We start from the raw sequence: 19,648 nt of genomic DNA on the forward strand, positions 1-19,648 counted from the left end.
GATGAAATAGGTTTGTGGTGATTTTTTTTCTATCTTGAAGTTTGATACCGTTGTGAAAAAATATTTTGTTCCTAATTAGTAATATAATATTTTAAAACCATTTCAAATAGGTACTTAAACTGATAGATTTAGATAGGTAGTAAATAATATGTAATACATTGGGTGTAATTTTATCTAACTTATTTAAATACTTTTTAATCTAGTTGTTACCTGATTTTTTTTTGTTTTCATTTTATTAAAATAAAAATACAATATGTGTATACAATAATTTTGTTAATTATTGGTCGATATATTATTTGGCATAATGGCATACACATATTTTTTAATAAAGTATAATTCACATTTTACATCTATTAAATAGGTTTGGATTTTGAATGTTATTTATTCTTTTAATTTTGAATATTATTATTTATACAATATTTTATGGTTTTGTAAGTCATGATATTATATTGTAACATTTGTTTTGATTATATATAGTAATAAAAAAAAAAAAATATAAACAGTAAAATTCTTCGAGTATTAATTTTTAAAGCTATATGAAGAAGTTTGATCTAATATCAATACTATAATTATGTACACGATTCGCACAACTTAAACTATGAAGTCAGTAACGCGTAAAATTAGAAAACTTGAACTCTATGATTCTCTCGGTCGCTGACTAATATGTTTCCATTGGACATAACAGCGATGCCTTCAAGTCCTTTGAACTCTCCATCACCACATCCCCAGCAACCGAAAGCTCTCAGGAACGTTGAGTCAGGATGGAAAATTTGTACGCGATTGTTTCCGGAATCTGCCACCAGTATGTATCCTTGGTCGTCTACAGCTACACCTCTGAAAAGTTAATTGTTTTATTGACGTGAGATACTAATAAACTACTTATTGAACAGCGCATTTATGTGAAAAATAATAAATTATGTATTCTAATAAAATTGTTGTATTTGAAATTTCTATTGTTAATTAATTAATTGATAGACTTATTTTCAAGAAAAATCACCGACATTTGTTAAGAGAGAAGTAGACGATCAATAATATAATTATTGTATACCTGCCTATTTTACATTAGTTCTAAAAATATCGTAATTAAATTAGATATTAATAATACAAACTCAGATTTATGTTTCGAATATAGGTACCTCAAAACGATCACATCTAATAAAAATTGTGGTTTGTATTGATTGGTAAAGACAAAAAAATATAGACATCTAAGTTTTAATGCCTTTCCCAGTGGTCAGTGACTGGCACAGCCAAATGACGTATGTTTAAGTAAGATATAATTTTCAATTATATAATACGCTTATGGTATACTTATGGATTACCTAGTGTACATAGTATTATGTATGATAATTACATACTTGGGGAATTTAAATTGGCCATTTTCTGATCCTTCTGTGCCAAAAGAACTGATTACTCTTCCGTTAACATCAAAAATCTGAATGCGATGGTTGTTGCAGTCAGAAACGATTACTCTATTTGTATTCGACACCGCAATGTAATGCGGATGTTCCAATTGTCCGATTTTATTTCCGTTTGATCCAAATTTACCCACAAATGTTCCGTCTGATTGGAACACCTGTTGAATAAAATTACATTTTGCTATTATTGTATGTAGAATAATTATGTCCTTGTTACACAATTTTACTAGATATATTAATTATTTTGGTTTTACTCTAGTAAAATAAATTATAATAATATTTATTATTACTATACGATTATGTATACACTATACATGTTAGAGTTTAACTTATTAAATTTAGCACCTATATACCTATACCTATTTAATAAATAGTGTTGAGTAAATAAGTTACTTTTATAAAGTCAATGAGTTTAGTTCTTATTAATTGCAGAATAAAAGAAATTAGTGAAAATAATCGCGGGTGTTACATTACACTTCTTAGTATAAATAGTAAAGCGTTAAAAGTTATGTACCAACCTATAACTCTGGTTTAAAATTCTGCATTGGTAAGTACTTAAAACAATTTCTAAGATACAGCTATAATCAAGGAGGTAGGTAATTTGATAGATTTTACGTTAATACGAAATAAACTTAAACTAAATTTAATATTGTAGCAACTAGAATGGTACAAAAGGGTGAGAATCAAATTGCTAAGATTTAAATTTAATGTGTACAGATTTATGTGTTTGTAATGTTTGTACCTATGCGGCTATAGATTTTAGTAAAGATATTAATTCCATAAAACAATTAGGATTTTTCGATAAAGTTTTTTTGTCATATTTTTGTTTACCTGGATTCTGTGATTTTCTTTGTCGCAAACGTATATGAACCCAAGAGCATCGGTAGTAATTCCCCAAGGGTAATTGAACCGACCGTCACTGGAACCTTGACTTCCGAACGATCTTAAAAATCTTCCTGACGGGTCTAACACCTGAACAATATAATATAATCGAGTTGTTTTTAACAATGAAGAAAATCAATTTTAATCGTTCTAAATCACTTGTATTCTGTGGTTGTATCGATCTGCAATGATGTATTGGCCAATACGGTTGACGGCTACTCCGGCCAGGCAGTCGAATTCGCCTTCACTATTTCCATAGGACCCAAAGTCTTTTAATATTTTTCCGCTGTTATCAAATACCTGTATACGTAATATACGAAAAATGTTTTCGTTTTTATCGAACTTAATATGAATTATCGATGTATATAGGTACGTACTTGGATCCTGTGGTTCGAAGAATCGGCTACAACAATTAGATTGTCTGGACCAACAGCGACACCTCTGGGCCAAGTAAAATATCCGGGCTCGCTCCCCCTACCACCGATCTTAAACAACAATTGTCGTTTTTGTAGGTACTGCACTCTAGGGGTAGAACCTACGCCCTGCATACCTATAATACACACGAACATTCTTAATTTGATTTTGTTAGAAAAATATTTTAGACAGTTTATTACAATATATCTAATGTAGTTTAATAAAATATCTACTCCGACGCTATTGATAATAGTAACATAGATACGGATCAAAATATGACTACAAATTACACGCACCTGCTTCGATAATTGTATGGGAGGTGGGGGAGCTGTGCATGTTTTTTTGGTCGTCATCTGAACTGTCAACGTGAGTGGAATTGGAGCGTAACGGTAATCCCAGCGAAAGTCTTCGAGAGGACGAGCTTGACGCAGAGCTGCCAGCAGCCGCGTTATCTTTGGCTGCATTTTCTTTACCGCGATTTCCGTATTTGTTTTTCAAATATCTAGCCCAAGAGCTTAAAGCCGCGCCGTCTTTTTCTCCTGTTCCTGTTAGCATAGTAAAAACGTTTTGTAGTAAAAAATAATAAGTATCCGTTTTATTTAAGTTAATATTTATGTGAATGTGTTATTGATTTCTGTAAAGGGATTAAATTTCATAATTTTCCCTAACTATTCTCAATAGTTCTACTAAAATATCTATAACAATGTAAACTAATAATGTTCTATAGTTGTGGTGTGAGTTATATTTGTTTTCTAAACCATTGTGTACGCGTGTATTAAGATTGTTACACCATATATACATAATATATTATTAAATGTATTTATGGTAGGAATGCGTTGCGATAATTATTAGTTATCACGCATGGTGTTTATTTATGTGTATATTTTTGTCGTTCGATCAGTAATACCTGAAGCATTTGTTACAGGCCTATCGGGTGAGGTTTCCCGAGATTTTAAAGCGTGACTGGATCGACTTCTGGATAAATCTGAACCATAATGGTTTTTAGAATACGGCGAGTATGTGGATGTGTTAGTGTCGTCCGGAAGGTCTTCCTCTAAGTTAGCACTGGTTCTACTCCGCGATAACCCGCCCTTGTCTGACGTGTATTTGTTGTCACTGTTGTAACTCGATTTGCTAGGATTTTCTTCTTGGATACTTTTTGTTTTTAGGAATCTGCTAGTGAACCGCGGGGCAGATTCGGTTCGAGAATTGTTCAGGTACTTACTACCACTCGCTGAAGTGTCGGCTTCTCTGGAGCTCTGATACGATGGTGATTTGTAGCCACTGGTACCGTATCTGGACATAAAATTAAACCGATAAAATTGTGTCATAAATATTGTTAGTCATTAGTTTACTAACCGTGATCTAGTATAAGATTCATCTTGGCTAGTTCTCCTTGAGCTACTGTTACTGCCGCTACCATTATCTCTAGCTTGAGCACTTCTAGCTAACAATGGTCCAATGTCCGTTTTTTCCATAGCCTTTGTGACAGGAGTTTTTGGTTTAGCATCCTCAGAATCCTCGTCTGTTTCGGTTTCAGATGATTCTGACGAAGTTTCCGTTTCTTCTTCTTCTTCTTCTTCTTCTTCGTCTTCGATTTCTTCTTTTTTCGAAGTACTTTCATTGTTACCTATAATTATTTGGTATGTATAGAAATAAAATAAATATTTTTTTTAAAAACGAACAAACCACTTTATCAGGTCTTTTTTTAAAAACTGTAGTCAATATTTATTTGATAGGTACATTTTTTTAAATTAAAACAGAAAATACTATTTCTAAGTAATAATATTTATAATTGTTTAAATAAACATGTATGTATTAATTGTGTTACTAATTACTGTTTAGTAAAAATATTTATATTTTCTAATTTTGTTAAATTTAAAGTATAATAGTTTTTTTTTTTTTAATAACCATTAGTATCAAAACTATGATAGCTCAACAATAAAAAAAGTATAATAATTATTTAGGTACTCTGAAAGTGAATTGTGACTTAACTTAATATAATTTTCCTAATCTTATGTAATTTTTCAAATTTATTTCTTTTTTACTAACAGTAGTTAAATATATATTTGTATAATCTTTATTATGTATTTTATATTGTGTTTTTTTAAATCAAATATATCAGGTTTGAAACTATACTTTTTAAATAGGTAAAATAGATTAAATGTAGAGCTTAGATTTTATTGTGCTAAAAATTAATTTTATTAGTGCTTCTTAAGTATGATCTTAAAATTCTTAAAAGATATTTTATAACACGATATATATATATATATAAATTATTTAAAAAATATTATTTTTGTATTGATGTAAAAAAGTTTGTATAAAGTAATTTGTAGAAGTATAAAAACTAGACAATGGTTCAATGATATGTGGGTATTTTTCTTACATATTAAAATAACTTTTTTTCTTCTATTTTCATACAAATTACGAGATTCATAAAAAATACAAAATAAATCAAATTTAATACGTATAGTTGTTTGAATCTGTACCAAAATCAGTAAAAAAAACAGCATCAACAACTTTGAAAATAGCACTAAGAATTTAAAATGCTTAAAATATAAAAAGAATATGCAATATATTATTTTATATGTAGAATTTTTGACGCTTAAAATCTTATTTTGTTGTTTTTATCAGTATTGTATAATATTTAATTAACGTTATATAATCCGAAAGATAATATAGGTTGGTATATGGGTTATAAATAAAATAATTAGTATTAAGTTGTGTTACTTATGGGTTTTTTTTTTTTAACTTAATATTTAATGTCTAGGAAAATGAAGAAAAAAACTAAGGAATTGGTTTTGTGTGTATCGATTTTTTTTTTTTAATTTGGAAATATAAAAATAATCGTTTACGTAGTATTAATTTAAAATGAAATAAAAGGGAGCACTTAGTGATATGAAATAAAAATAGTTTCCTACTCTATGTATTTAATTTGAGTTTAAACATCCACATAATCAATATTTGGGAGCATAGTTTTCATCGGTTCAAAATTAAAAAAAACAACAAATTAAAATTAAAACTATTATTTGAAATTAAAGTATAAATTAATATTTATTTCCATCTAACCATCATAGTAAGTAAATTTAATAATTATAAAAGCTAAGGTTATAGAAGCTACACACAATATTATTTCTAAAATAATTATAGACAATATGAAAATTATTAATTAAAGTAAAGTTAATGAGGTATATAATTTTGAATATTTTTGAAATGTAAAATTAGATAAATGTATTCCAAGTCGTTTAATGTTATCTTATTATTAATTAAGGATCATTACTAAATCAATTTTTTAAACGATACATTATTTATTTGTTGGATTATATACATTATGTATGAGATTTCCATAAGTAAATAATTATACATATTACCGTAATTGTAAGATATTTAAATGTATTACCCGTAACACTGTAACTTCGAGAATTTGTTGGTGTTGCTGAATCTCTTTTTGAAGAAACCGAAGAAAATCTAGCTCGCGGTGTTGTACTTCCAGAACTTGAACTAACTGGCGATTGTTTCACGTCGTCAGATGGGTATGTACCTCCGGCGTTTCTCCGTACCGGCGTTCCGGGAGTTTCTGAGGAACATGTACTTTCAATACTGTCTGATCTATTAGATTTTAGTCTAGGATTTACTATGACCAATAAAAGTACTTGCTGTATTAGACGATTTAGAGTGAATTTGAATAACATTATAATTTGTATTACCTTTTGATGCTAAGTTATCCGATGCTGTGGAAGATCGTCTCGAATCTGTCGTTGTAGCCGACGTGGATGGAGGAAACGTTGTTCTGGCAGGTGTAGGTTTCCTTTGTTCTACTACTTCAACCGAATCTTCTTCAGACTCACTTTCAGATGATTCCTGGGTATCTGCCTGTAAAGCATATAATATTTTTTTAAATAATTGTTAATTATTATTTCATTGCTTTTTATTATCTTACTGGTAATGGTTCAGGTATAGGTGTCTTTCGAGTGCTATCTGCTGGCGTATTTGATCTATTGGAATCTCTTGAATCATCTTTCTTGAGTGTACTAACTCTATCTCGTCGTTCTGTATCGGACGATGTAGATGCAGTTTTGTTTTGACGTTTTATTCTTGCTATTTCATCGTCTTCGCTTAGTTGTCTCTGTGGTGTTGGCTGTGGAGTAATTTTTTTTGGCTGCTGAACTGGTTGAGGTTGGGGCATAAGAACGGCATCAGATTTTTTATCTTTGTTCTCGCTTTCTAACAACCTTTTCATAACTCTAGGCGAATCATATAATCTAGTGATACCACTTAAAGGACCTTTAGCCACGTCTTCAGTGTCTAATACACGTTCTCGTTCACGGTGTACAGTATTTGTTTCGGAGAAACGCACTGATCTTGAATCCGTATCAGAATCTGTATTTTCGTTTAAACCATGTCTTCCAAGTCTAGATCTAATCCTAGATCTTGCTGAACTTCTATTTTCGTTGTCGTGCGTCGTGTCTGCATCGTAATCATTTCTATCTCCACCACGTGAATACCGACTTGGATATCTTTCGCCGAATTTTCTACCGCCTAGCGGTGAGACTCTTCCACCGATTTCACCACCTGGTTCGTATGCATTTCTATCATCTTGTCGGTATTGCGAAGCAAGTCTGTGATCACTTTTGGATCGCATGAGGCCTGGACTTGGAGCTTGAAGAGAATTTGAACTGGCAGTAAATGCTTGATGTGGGGCATGAATAGTAAGCTCACCATAATTGGCGACGTGCATGACCAATTGATTTGGGTCATGAGCCATTAAAAATTTCGCTCTTCTGCTGTAATCGCCAATTTCTGTTTCAAAGTTTCTAATAAAATCTACAGTTTTCAAAAATATTTCTTTGGCATCCATTAGTTCACTGTCTTCCCATTCTACGTCATCCGATTGCATGTATTTATCTGCTAGATCACAATTACTTTGTATATTTGATATTTCAATATCCAAATTCTCTTTAAGATTGCACAAATTTTTCAATTCAGTTGTCAGGTATCGGTCGATTTCTCCTCTAAGATGTTCAGTACGATCTTTTAAAGCTTTGGCCAATCTGCGATAAATTTCGTCTACTTCTTCGGTAACTGAAGTGCAATTTTGCTGCAAAGTCAACATGTTCTTTTCTACACCTGCAAGCATGTCTGATAATCTATGTAATGCCCGCCTAACCTATAAAATAGTTAATTTATGTTTGAAGTTCAACAATTTAAATTAAAAACATATTAAACTAAAATCAAATGTTTACTTGATTATTAATTCGGGCGATTTCTCTTCTTAAAATATCCATATGAGCACCCTTGCAGTCTGAACATACTTCTTTTTCGCAATGAACGCATGATGTTACGTATGCTTTTTCTGAACACACACTACAGCGTTTCATTATTTGCCCACTTGTTGGATCTGGTAACTCTCCAGTAATTTCTATATGGAGTTCCAAGAAACGCTGTAGAGTTACATTTGTTGGATATCCTTGAACACCATTGTATGGTATTCGATGTTCTGCTCGACATTCCGGACATTTTACCTGTCATAAAATATTAAATTATTGATTCTGTTAAATATATCGACAACTGTATCATAATTATAAATTTATTAATGTGATTACTTGTCTCCGAACATAGTCCACTAAACCGTCCATACATGGTTCCATACAAAACGAATGCTGACATGGTAACAATTTCGGATTTCTGTACCTATCCAAACATATTGCGCATGTTAACAGTTGCTCGAACTGTTCCATTTTGTCGTATCCTTTCAATTGAGTTTTGTTTTACTTTTTTTACTATAACAATATAAAATTATTTGTAAATTTAGCATATTAAATTTAAATAATACAATCAAAACTCATTGTTTAAAACTAAATATTAAATTATAGATATATGTTTACAGTAATTTATAAATATTTAATATATAATATGTTTATATTATTATATTTTGTTTTTAGTATGATTTTTGTCATTTTAACGCGCGTAATTACTATATTAATAATTAGACGCAGAGTATCTACTATTGGATTTTTAATTAAACAGTTTTCAGTATATATATATATATATATATATATATATATATATATATTATAAAGTTCGGAGTTTAGTCTCTGAATTGTCCAGCCTTTATTGAATAAAATATGTTTATAAGCTATACAATATCATAATCGTTTTAAATACAAAATGGTCACAAATTACCTCGAAAAATTCCAATTTCCAGTTTGTAATATTATAAAAAAAAGCTTCCGATACAGTTGGTCATCGTATTTTTAGCGTAGCACACGGTACAGTAGCAAAAGAGTGACTGAGACTAAGAACATAAAATATTTTGTAGATACGGTTACGAAGTCTCTATAAATAGACATGTTTGCGGAGTGAATCCGATCCCAGCGTTCACCTTGTCGCATCCCGTTGTTAGTCAGTATGAGTTCGTTTACGTAGGAGTTTATTTCAAGACGGAAAAAGCATAAAATATTTTGCGCATCTTATATTTATTAAATTCGGATGAACTTGAAGTATATTTGGTAATTGTATATCTATCACGAAGCACTTTGTCATGTCGACTAATGATGACGCGCTAGCTACAGTGTGAACGCTGCCGATTACAGTATTTTTGGCATCCATGTGTCGTGAAGCTGTATGTGTTATATATATATATATATATTTATTATTACTATTATTATTATTTTCTTTACTTGCATTTAAAAAATTTAAATAATCCTGGCGTGTTCATTTGAAACTATAAAGGTGTTTATTTATGAAAATTAAATAATTTTATATCCACCGTATCAAATGTAGTTTATAATGCAATAATAATGATAAAGAGGAATTGATGGTGATATAAAAAAACCATATTTCAAATGGACCAAAAAATAAAATAAAAAAGCAGTACAAAGATTTGAAATTAAAAAAAAAGAACCATTTTTGCTCGAAGAATGCATTAGTAATATTTAATAATTTGTTTAGTTGATGAGTCTGTGGGAACTATTGCAGCTGTTTGTGTTTGCTTCCTATCCTAGGGGTTTTATTATTGACAACGTCACACCCTGAGTTGTTCCTATCTTTTTTCGAGTATCATTCTACCCTTTTTTTTAGATGTTTTCTTTTAAATTACTATTTACTTCCAATACTGAAAAAGATATAGGTACTATTAATTTACTTGTAATGAGCGTACATTTTATGAGTAATATTAGTAAACGTGATAACCTCTGAGTCGCTTTAAATATAACACATTATAATATTAGATATTAAATAAGTATTATATTATTATATTCCCATAAAAGTCTGTAGTTTTATTATGTTATCTAGTTAGTAAAAAAATTCGATTAATTACTTTCTTGCTCAAAGAAAATTTACTTAATAAAATAAAATTGTTAAGTTGTATTTCCCAGAATAAAAGTTAGAAAGCCAATTTAAAATATCGATCTTAAATAGCACTCTTTAAATTCATCGAGTGTACTCTTTTTATTTTTAACATAGTATATAACGAAAACACTGATTTAAAAAACATTGCTCTTTATGGGCGATTTAAAAAGTTTCAAATAAAGTTAAGCTAATATGTATATGTTTTGAATAAAATTGTTAAATAAATGCGAGTAGACTAAATTATACTAAAATGTTTAAAATTCAGAGTACCGATTTATATTTGCTAAGTTATCTGCTAAAAATAAATGATACTAATATTATCGAGTTTCGAGTTTTTTATTTTCTTTTTAACATGAGACGCGATTATATTATTTAAAGTTTCGTTAACACATCACTAATGTAGAATTTACGGAAAACATGTATATTTATTTCATGAATTTTAATAATAGAGTGTCGTTGAACTGTATACGCATCAGAGCCAATACATTTTTACGTAACTCAATTTGAAAAAATAAGAAATAGTACCCTCGAAAGCGATGTTAAAATAAAAAGAAGGATCAATGCTTTACGACACGTCATGTATACTGGCACAGCGCATAAAATATAAAGCAAGACGCGTATAGTTCATTAGCTTAAATACAATGCACGTAGTACTTGCTACAGAACTACACATAATAATATATTTTATCATATATATATATGACATATTATGTATAGTATTTTGTAATACAAAATTCACATTAATACAAATACGGTTTTTTTTTTTTTTTTACATACAAGTAATAATTATTTATAAAAATAAGTACCTATATCTAAGTATTTCCGTTACAGTGTAATATTTTTTCGTCAACGAATAAATCCGGTTATTTAGTAAACATTATAAATATATATTATGTACGTGCACTCCCCTACTACTACATACATCTATTTTTATTTTGTAAAATAAAATGACATTTTAACGATACCGTTCGATAAGACGTCGAAAATGCGCTCTTGGGAAAACAAGTGAATCGCAAACACGTGTACGACCGTCGACCTTTTTAGCGAATCTAAACTTTTTCTCCGGTATCCACATTATTCTCTAATTCTAAGCATGTGTCGTACTTCGGTTTTCCGTAAAGTATACACCGAATATCTCCTGCACCTGTGTTCGTTTCTCACATAAGATACACTGTTTGGATTCGGTGTGAAATGCGAAACGTCCCAGTCATGCAGAATTCAAATCGCGTCGAATTTAAATTCAACGTATATACGCACACAATAGTAGGTACCTAGCTAGGGCATTTTATAGAAAGTTTTTCGTTTTTGCAGTCGCGACGTTTACGAATCATTCACGGAGAAGTGTACTTATCTACTGCACCTTTATCGTATATTCATAATTCATATAAATATATAATATAAAGTATAGTTACGCACCACTCACTATAATATGACGCGCATCTTACATTATATTATACGCCACTACAAGGGATGCTCTGTGTACGGGTGATAATAGAATTTTAATCACGTAACGAAAAATAGCTGGTAGGTATTCCTTAAATGTAAAAACTACATTATAGAGTGCGAAAGATGTTATATAATGCAATTTCGAGTTGACGTAGGTATATCTACGTCACGGCTTTATTCGTAAAAATACGAGTTATATTATACAGTATCTCGACTATATTAGTTCACGACTACTCGTTTATTGAAAAATAAACTAATTCGTTATATCTCATGGTGTAAGATTTTAGCCATTAAATTGTGTACAGAATAATTAGTATCATCTACCTACGTACCTATCAATATATTTTTATTCATGGAGTGTTGCGATAATAAATACTTTATTACGGATAAATAACGTTTATACCATCTATTCGATTTAAAACTATAAATGCATTATGCAATGATTTGGTAAATATTATTTATATGCACTTTATATATTATACGAACGTTTTTATGTATGTATATAAGTACCTAATATATATTATTGCATTTTCCATGTTTATTATCTTAACAGATTAAACATTAAAAACAGTTTCATTCCTTGTTTCAATTGATCAGCGAATAAAACTTGAACGCATGACTGTAAAACGCGTATTAAAATGATATGCATAAAAAAAAAAAAACCGGAAACCCATATATCACTCTTATAAACGGTTTTATTATCACATACAAAAAGTCCCATTTCCCGTTTCAAGTGGATTCAAATTGTTTTATCATTCCTATAGTTTAAAATGGTATTTAAATAATATTTGAACCAACGTCATATTCCCAATGGGTCAGTGAAGTAGGGGTTTCATTGTTGGATGGATTTTAGTGGGATGGCGTATAAATGGTCAAAATAAAATGGGTCACGAGAGTATATACTGGTACCACCGCCATGACGGCCAAAGAAAATTGTCGTTACAACCGGTACGTGGTATTCCCAGTGTAATCAATCTCGGGCCTACGATAAATTGGGAGACACATTCTGACAGACACGTGCTACATTACCAGTCTCCGGGAGGAAAAAAAAGCATTTAATAATGAGAGGGGAAAATTATTCTTTTATGAAGAAAAACGAGCGGGCAACGACATAATGACTTTAAATATAAAGTTAATTTTTTGAGGTAAAGAAAACCTTCAATAATTATTCAAAAAAAAAAAAAAACCAACATTTCTCCATCAATTATTTTTGCAGTTGAGTGTTATTTTTTCTGCCATAAAAGCACCTTTTTATTATTTGACAGACGGATGGAAAAATTTGTAAGGTACGTAAATATTCATAAACATTTATCTCTTAAACACTAATGCTTCTCTCTAACGAAATTTACTTATTCCGTTCATTCAATTTTGACGAAATAAATGCATTGTAATAACTGTTTATATTTTGTATATAGTACACACGTTTTAGATGTTTGTTGATAATTTTACATCAAATTATAAATATGTTCAAATACTTATATACGTTATAATGAATTAAGTAAAGTAAGTAAAGTATTTTAATATATACTTATGTTATTAGGTTGACGTTTTGCACACCAGAGTTAAGTGTAAACTAACTTATAAGTTGTGTCTTTTTGTATTTGCTTATTTGAGAATACTTTTGTCACACTCGGTAGTTGGTTCTCCTCTTAAATGCAAGCTCAAGCTAGTAAGTACCTACTATAAAAAGATTTATTGTTTTGTTCGATACCGTTTAGATTATGCTTATAGAGTGGCTGTGGCCACCGATCATTTTGATTTGATTATAATATACAACGTATAAATAAATATCGAATAAAATTATGTTCATAAAACGAACATGCACAAATTGTATCAATTATCTTGTCAACTAGAGACGGGCGCGTTTAGCATAAAAACTAATTATTATACGACCTAAACGATGATAGTGATACAAGACATAATTAATTTTCAGTTCAATGTTTTACTGCACAAATCAGTGCTTATTTTAACAAATATAGTTATTAACGTTTTAAAACGTGATTGTTTACACTGACGGGATTCAACCCTTTACAATTCAATGCAACATTGAGTTTATTTACGTAATTGAACAGTTAGAATAGGACGAATTTACTTCGAATATAGGCATATTATATCCAGAACATTTGCAATTTATGTTTTAATTTAATACTTGCACAACAATAATAATTTTGTGATTCGTTCATCGTTAACAAGACGTGTTTTGTATGGTATAATATATATTATTGCCGTAATAGTGTATCATACTTATAACGGTTGTATTTGAATCAGATTTGTAAGCATAAATACATTTACATAGAAGCGTATTTAGGTCTAAATGTACATCATAAAAATTTACTACAAGGTTAATTAAATGCAATAATTATTATACTGTTAAAAGTGGTGTATGTAGACGAAATTAAGTTATTATAAAAGTGTAACATAGTTTTAATTTTATTATTTAAAAAAATTAAATAAATTAAACTAAATGTTGATTTATTACCTATGTCATTATATTTTTTTTATCATAGTTAATAATATTTAACATAACTGATTTTCATCTCACATTACAATGGTGCTATGGTTTTGTCTATATACTTTTTTAATTATAATTCACAGATAAATATGTATAACACTTCAAAGTTTTTAATATTAAAAAAAGTAGGTTTAACACGTATTCATATATCAGTGAATTAAGTTATAAATTGCTGTTTTGTTATTTTAGTCTTTTAGAAAAAAGAATACCCTAGTATTACAGATTTTACAATGCATGCATTGTTACTGGTTAGGCTACGGCGTTAGGTCCATTTAAAGTTAAAATTATTAGGTTGGTAAGTTTATTTACTTTTATACAGTTACTTCGATTTAATTTAATTTATTTTATATGAAAGTTTTACACCGCGAGGCATTTGTGGAAGATACAAGTATAGTTTGAGTAATACAGTTATGTTTACTGAATCAATTATTAAATTAGATAATTAACTCAAATATTTAATGTTATTAAAAAGGTTGATCTTGTTATTTTATAAAATCGAAAACTATTTATAGGACTTAATAAAAAGGTAAAGGTAGATCTTGTTTACTTTAAATTTAAAAAAAAATTGTATAATATAGTGTGTAAACAAATAATATAACAATTTATTTTGAATGATTCATTAAGTATATTGATTAATTAATTATTCGGTGCTCAATCGAATTATTGAAAACAAGATAAAATGTTATGAACTTAACACAGAATAACATTTTTGATCATATTTTAATCGATTAAACGTACACAGATATGTACCACCTAATAAAAATATTAAATTTGTTTCTAATAAGAAAAAAAATACTCGTAAAACGTTTTGGACTTCCAAACGAACTCATTTTTTTCCATGTTAAGTTAACGAGATCCTTTTAAATTGGTTTACAAAGGTTCAAAGAAATGCCTTTTCCCGGGTTATATGCAAAAATTTACAGAAAATCTCTTCGTCACACCTTCTCTATTCGGACTTGAATTGTTCACCCACCCCTTTCTTATACATAATATGCACTGGTCTGTGTTTTATAATTAGATGCCTAGGGAAGTTTTAGATAGCAACCAAGGCTTGAGACCTGGATCGGAGCCAGTGTTCATTGTGCGAATTTGGCTTGGACACAAACCGCCTTTGTGTGTCCACCGCGCGACCCTTTAAATATTGTGCTAAAAATTTTTTCCATCATGCTGTCTCTTTCTTTATTTCTTTCTTTTTGGTTTTTACTATGGCACACTCTGTAGATTATATGTGTATAAGTTTTCGTCGATTGGTCTCTCTCTGTCTCATAATGGAAGATACGAAAATCCTCTGACCCATAGTTACGCTATAATTACATATTTACATACCTATTATACAACAAATTATTACTATACGGAAGTAAGTATGGCGTATCATAATATATTTTTTTCGAGTTTTGTTTTGTTGTGGAACAAAAACAACGATTCATTGATAAACACCAACAAGAACTGTATAATTATACTATTCCTGTATGATTTATTGTATTTTCATTGTGTGTGAGTATACATTTTTTTTAAGTCGACGGCATTTATAAAATGTTACTCTTATTTGAGATGATAAAATACATGACGTCTTGAAAATAATTATCATAATTTATTTTTGTATAATGTGAAAATATGTGAATGTATAGTTTGAATTTTTTAAATATTTTTAATGTATGCTTATTTATTAGCTTACAATCAAACATATGAATTTGTAATAGGTATAGATTTGGTTAGGTTAGGCCTAATCTATTAGATATTATATTATTAAAACTAGTTATAATATTCGATAAACGATTAAAGAATAATTATTATTTTTACCATCTATTATTTTAATACAAATAAAGCATTAACTAGCTGTCATAATTTATTAATTTCACAAACAAAGTAAATAAAAATAGTAATTAATTCTTAAAATTTTTAAATGTTTGAAATTTGTACCAAGTGCTGTGTACAGAGGACATAATATTTTTTAATAAAAACTCGTAGAAAATCTAGTCTTTACTTTCTCTAATCCCAAATTACGTAAATTACTACCGATAAGTCTTGAGAGTAATCTTCAATGTAAAACAGTTTAATCACATCCCGTCGTCGGCAATAATAATCTCGCTGGCCTCCATTGTGCTATTACGGGGTTTTTGTCTCTCTTTTTTTTTTTTTCGTTATTCAATATCGGTCCTTTTCTACTGATTTTCAATATATATGTAGATGAATCACCATCGTTATACTGTGTTTTAATTATGATTTTTATATTGGTTTAAAAATCTGTTTAATAGAAAGTCCAACCCCTCTCACCCTCTCAACTTTTTGCGTTCTTCGTCATCGCCACAGCTACACTGTAGTTATAGGATTACCTAACCGGTAAGACACTGTTTCTTATTAAAAACTCAGTTCAATTAGGCCGAACTTAATGTAAGAGACATCCTTTTCATCTCTTCGCCCTCGGTATGGGGTTTTTTTTTGCGTTGGATGCGTTTAATGACGTGTAAAATGTGTAATGGTATCCCATGACCGTGAGAGAATAAGACAGTATAGAAGGTGATGGCATTCGCCTAGGATTCCCAAGGACCGATAATGAAAAACAGTCACCCAGCGAAATACATAAGACAACCTTGCGTTTAGTTGCGTTTAAAAATCAAGAGGAGCGGAGAAAAACCAAGCAACGCTTTCAACATTCAGAATTACGGTCGTGTAAACTAAAAGTATATGTAGGTAAAATATTGATTAGCTTTTTACATACTCAGAATTTGTACAATTTAATGATATTACCTGATCGATTTATACATTAATATTTATATTATATTTTTTATATAATTTGTCGAGAAATCGGAAAAAAAATATTACAACGCATGTTAAAATCAAATCATGAAAATATATTTTTATCAAATACACGATAATAATGTGTGAACAATTTTTTTCCTTTATTACGTTTTCAATATGAATTGAAAAATAGTAAAAGTACTATATAAATTGAATACCTATACAAACAAGATTTTCACATTTAAAGTATTAAGGGAATTTATATAAAGTTGAATAATATGGTTTAAAATATTAAGAAGGATATCGCTGTGGAGTATCTGGTATATAAAAGTTTAATGTAGTTTGTTTTCAATTACATTGCAATATTTAAATGTAAAAGTGTAAAACATTATTTAAATTATATAGGTTTTTCACAACAAAACCGTTTTTGTTCAGTTGGATTAAATAAATTATTTTTCAATTTTCTTTTTAAAGGATAAATATTAAATTTAACTATGTATAATGTGTATATATTTATGGACTTATTGTAATATTGTAACATAATCAATATAGACTACAATAATTATAAAATGCAAATTTCATATAATATTAATTTCTTTAGAAAAATAGTTAAAAATGTGTTTTGTCACATCATGAATTATATTAAAAAATATCTTTAATAAAATATTAAGCATATGGGTTATATAATATGAATGTTATAAAACGTTAAAAACTGTATTAACATTTTTATTCCAATAACTTGCAAAATGTATTTTTATTAATAGGAAAGATGTTTTGAATTTTTATAGACAAAATATTTAATATTGTTTTCTTATTCAAAATCAAAATAAATACTTTCTAAACTGTTTGTAAAATATAGTGTATAATATATAGTTAGTATGTACTTCAAAGTAAATATTAGAAACAATTTTAAAATTTTTCAATAGACAAAAAATGAAAAGTCTTATGTTACTTAATTTTTAATTTGGATTTAGAATACCTTTGTTTTATTTATTAATGAATTATTGAGCATAAAATAGACTAAATTAAATTAGTGATAGAACATTATAATTTCATACAAACAATCACAATTTTGATAGATACGTTTTAAAAAAACTAACGAGTTATGCGTGTTTAATAACAAATAAGTCTAATGGGCCGTTCACGAAACAATAAAACGTGTATTGTGATTTTAGATACAAAAACACTTTATTATTTGCACTCAATTTTTTAAAGCTGGCCGTGATAACTGAACCATTTAAGTGCCAAAAAGATTTAGTCACGCCTTTTTTAACATGGAATTTTGGCAAATGCTACCTAATGCATATAAAACCACTGACTCTAACTGACTATATTATAATACTCTGTAAATTAAATTAAAAACTGTTCATCAATTTAATGTGTGTACATGAATATAAATTACAGTACTCTTGGTGTCTAATATACCATACTTTAAATTTATATTAAAAGCTTTTCAAGTGAACTTATTATAATTTTTTCTTACATAAAAATAAACACACAAGTACAAACGATTCTTTATTATTATTATTATTATTATTTTTTTAATGTAAACATCTAATGGTGATTATTTCCAGAATGAAAAATCTTGACATAAATCATAATAGAAAATTTATCTTTTTATGCATTTATTTATTACACAAGACTATGAAGTAACGTCTATCCATATACACAGTTAATCCAATATTAGATTATGTGAAACTTGATTTAATTTAAACGGATTGATAAAATGATTATTGTCAATATTTAACGTTGAATAGAATGTAATTAGCGAGATATTAATTATATTTTCCGATGAATATTATGTAAATCGCGTTTCCTATTGTAAACTTCGTTCTCGGCGTGTGTTATATGAAAGTAAAAAAAAAAAAAAAAAATTATAATTTCATTCTGTTTGCCAAATAAATAAATATAAATTAAAAATAGTATCACGATAAAATAATACCAGAAAAATAAACGTATATTTGAGTTTTTGATTTTTTTTTTTTTTTTGACTTGTAACTGTGAACTTTAATAAACATTTTATGGTGTATTTATATACTCGTAATATTATGCTTGTCTTACGGAACGGATGATGATAATATTATAACGACCCACTCGTTACGGCGGCGTGTTATACGTAGTGTTTCTCGGAGGGAATAAAATACGATACTGAGTCATTTTTTTCCGTACGTTTGTTTGTTTTTTGTATAGTATAATATTATATGGTATATATATATATTATATTATATATATATATATATTCGGCGCGTACCTCTAAACGCGTCTGCGGCTGTTACGCGGTCGGTAATTTATTCTACAGCGCGGCGTGTTTAACGATCGACAAATAACTTTTAAAACAATAACGATGATAATATGATGACGTGAACGGCGCGGTATACGGTTTTAGCAAAGAGCCGGGACAGTCTAAAATATCGTTGCAACAATAATAATTATTAAACGTGCAACAGGTACGGTACGCTGCAGGTAGGTATCCGAGATTATAGTAGGTAGACCTATGTCTTAAATGTTATTATGCGACCGCGGGGCCGGAGGCGACGACTTACCTAGGTGATTTTCGGGTCCATGGCTGCTGCTCAGACGGCGGCGGCGGCCGGGTCGGTCGACGACGGGCCGAATGGAACGCGAACACTGAACGCCATGTCGGGGAAACGCGGTTTTTTGGCCAACCCGGACGGCGGCCCGGGCTATTTGTATCCCGACATCATTGGCAGATATCCACCTTTGGTGCACGCGCACAGGATAAAAAAGAAAGGAATGACGATATCATAACGCAGATACGGCACGGGCGGTAAATAGCAAACGCGCGCGCGGTCGCAGGTGAGGTGATGCAGCGCTGAACAACAATAATAACGGTTATTGTTGCGAACCGCCGGCGCCGCCGTCGTCCCGT

At 29.5% G+C, this 19,648-nt stretch overlaps 1 protein-coding gene across 5 annotated transcripts; it reads right to left on the reverse strand.

Annotated features, from left to right (window-relative positions):
• Positions 1-475: 475 nt before the first annotated feature.
• On the reverse strand, positions 476-19,428 carry LOC112593088 (RING finger protein nhl-1). Of its 5 annotated transcripts, none has more exons than XM_025337349.1 (14): positions 19,302-19,428; positions 8,315-8,491; positions 7,955-8,233; positions 6,652-7,878; positions 6,419-6,584; positions 6,112-6,345; positions 4,071-4,341; positions 3,619-4,007; positions 3,008-3,256; positions 2,675-2,847; positions 2,457-2,597; positions 2,247-2,387; positions 1,356-1,573; positions 621-834 (listed from the first exon to the last, which is right to left on the reverse strand). In XM_025337349.1, the coding sequence occupies exons 2-14, from the start codon at positions 8,447-8,449 to the stop codon at positions 621-623; spliced, it is 3,837 nt and encodes a 1,278-aa protein (XP_025193134.1). In that variant the 5' UTR covers positions 8,450-8,491; positions 19,302-19,428. The 5 variants fall into 5 exon arrangements, with proteins under 5 accessions (XP_025193137.1, XP_025193138.1, XP_025193136.1 ...); XM_025337350.1 differs by lacking the exon at positions 19,302-19,428 and adding an exon at positions 8,895-8,996; XM_025337352.1 differs by lacking the exon at positions 19,302-19,428 and having other exon boundaries at positions 476-834; positions 6,112-6,288; positions 8,315-8,449.
• Positions 19,429-19,648: the final 220 nt, after the last annotated feature.

This window comes from Melanaphis sacchari, unplaced genomic scaffold, assembly GCF_002803265.2.
Source record: "Melanaphis sacchari strain LSU unplaced genomic scaffold, SCAv2.0 Contig1_pilon_pilon, whole genome shotgun sequence".
In the NCBI taxonomy this organism is placed as follows: Eukaryota; Metazoa; Arthropoda; class Insecta; order Hemiptera; family Aphididae; genus Melanaphis; species Melanaphis sacchari.

Excerpts from the sequence above, each read along its gene's own strand:
- LOC112593088 (XM_025337351.1), bottom strand. The coding sequence starts at position 8,449 with ATGGAACAGTTCGAGCAACTGTTAACATGCGCAATATGTTTGGATAGG. Across the intron at positions 4,008-4,070 it reads GAATCTTATACTAGATCACG|ATACGGTACCAGTGGCTACA; the intron begins GTTAGTAAACTA and ends TTTTATGTCCAG. Across the intron at positions 2,388-2,456 it reads GATACAACCACAGAATACAA|GTGTTAGACCCGTCAGGAAG; the intron begins GTGATTTAGAAC and ends TATATTGTTCAG.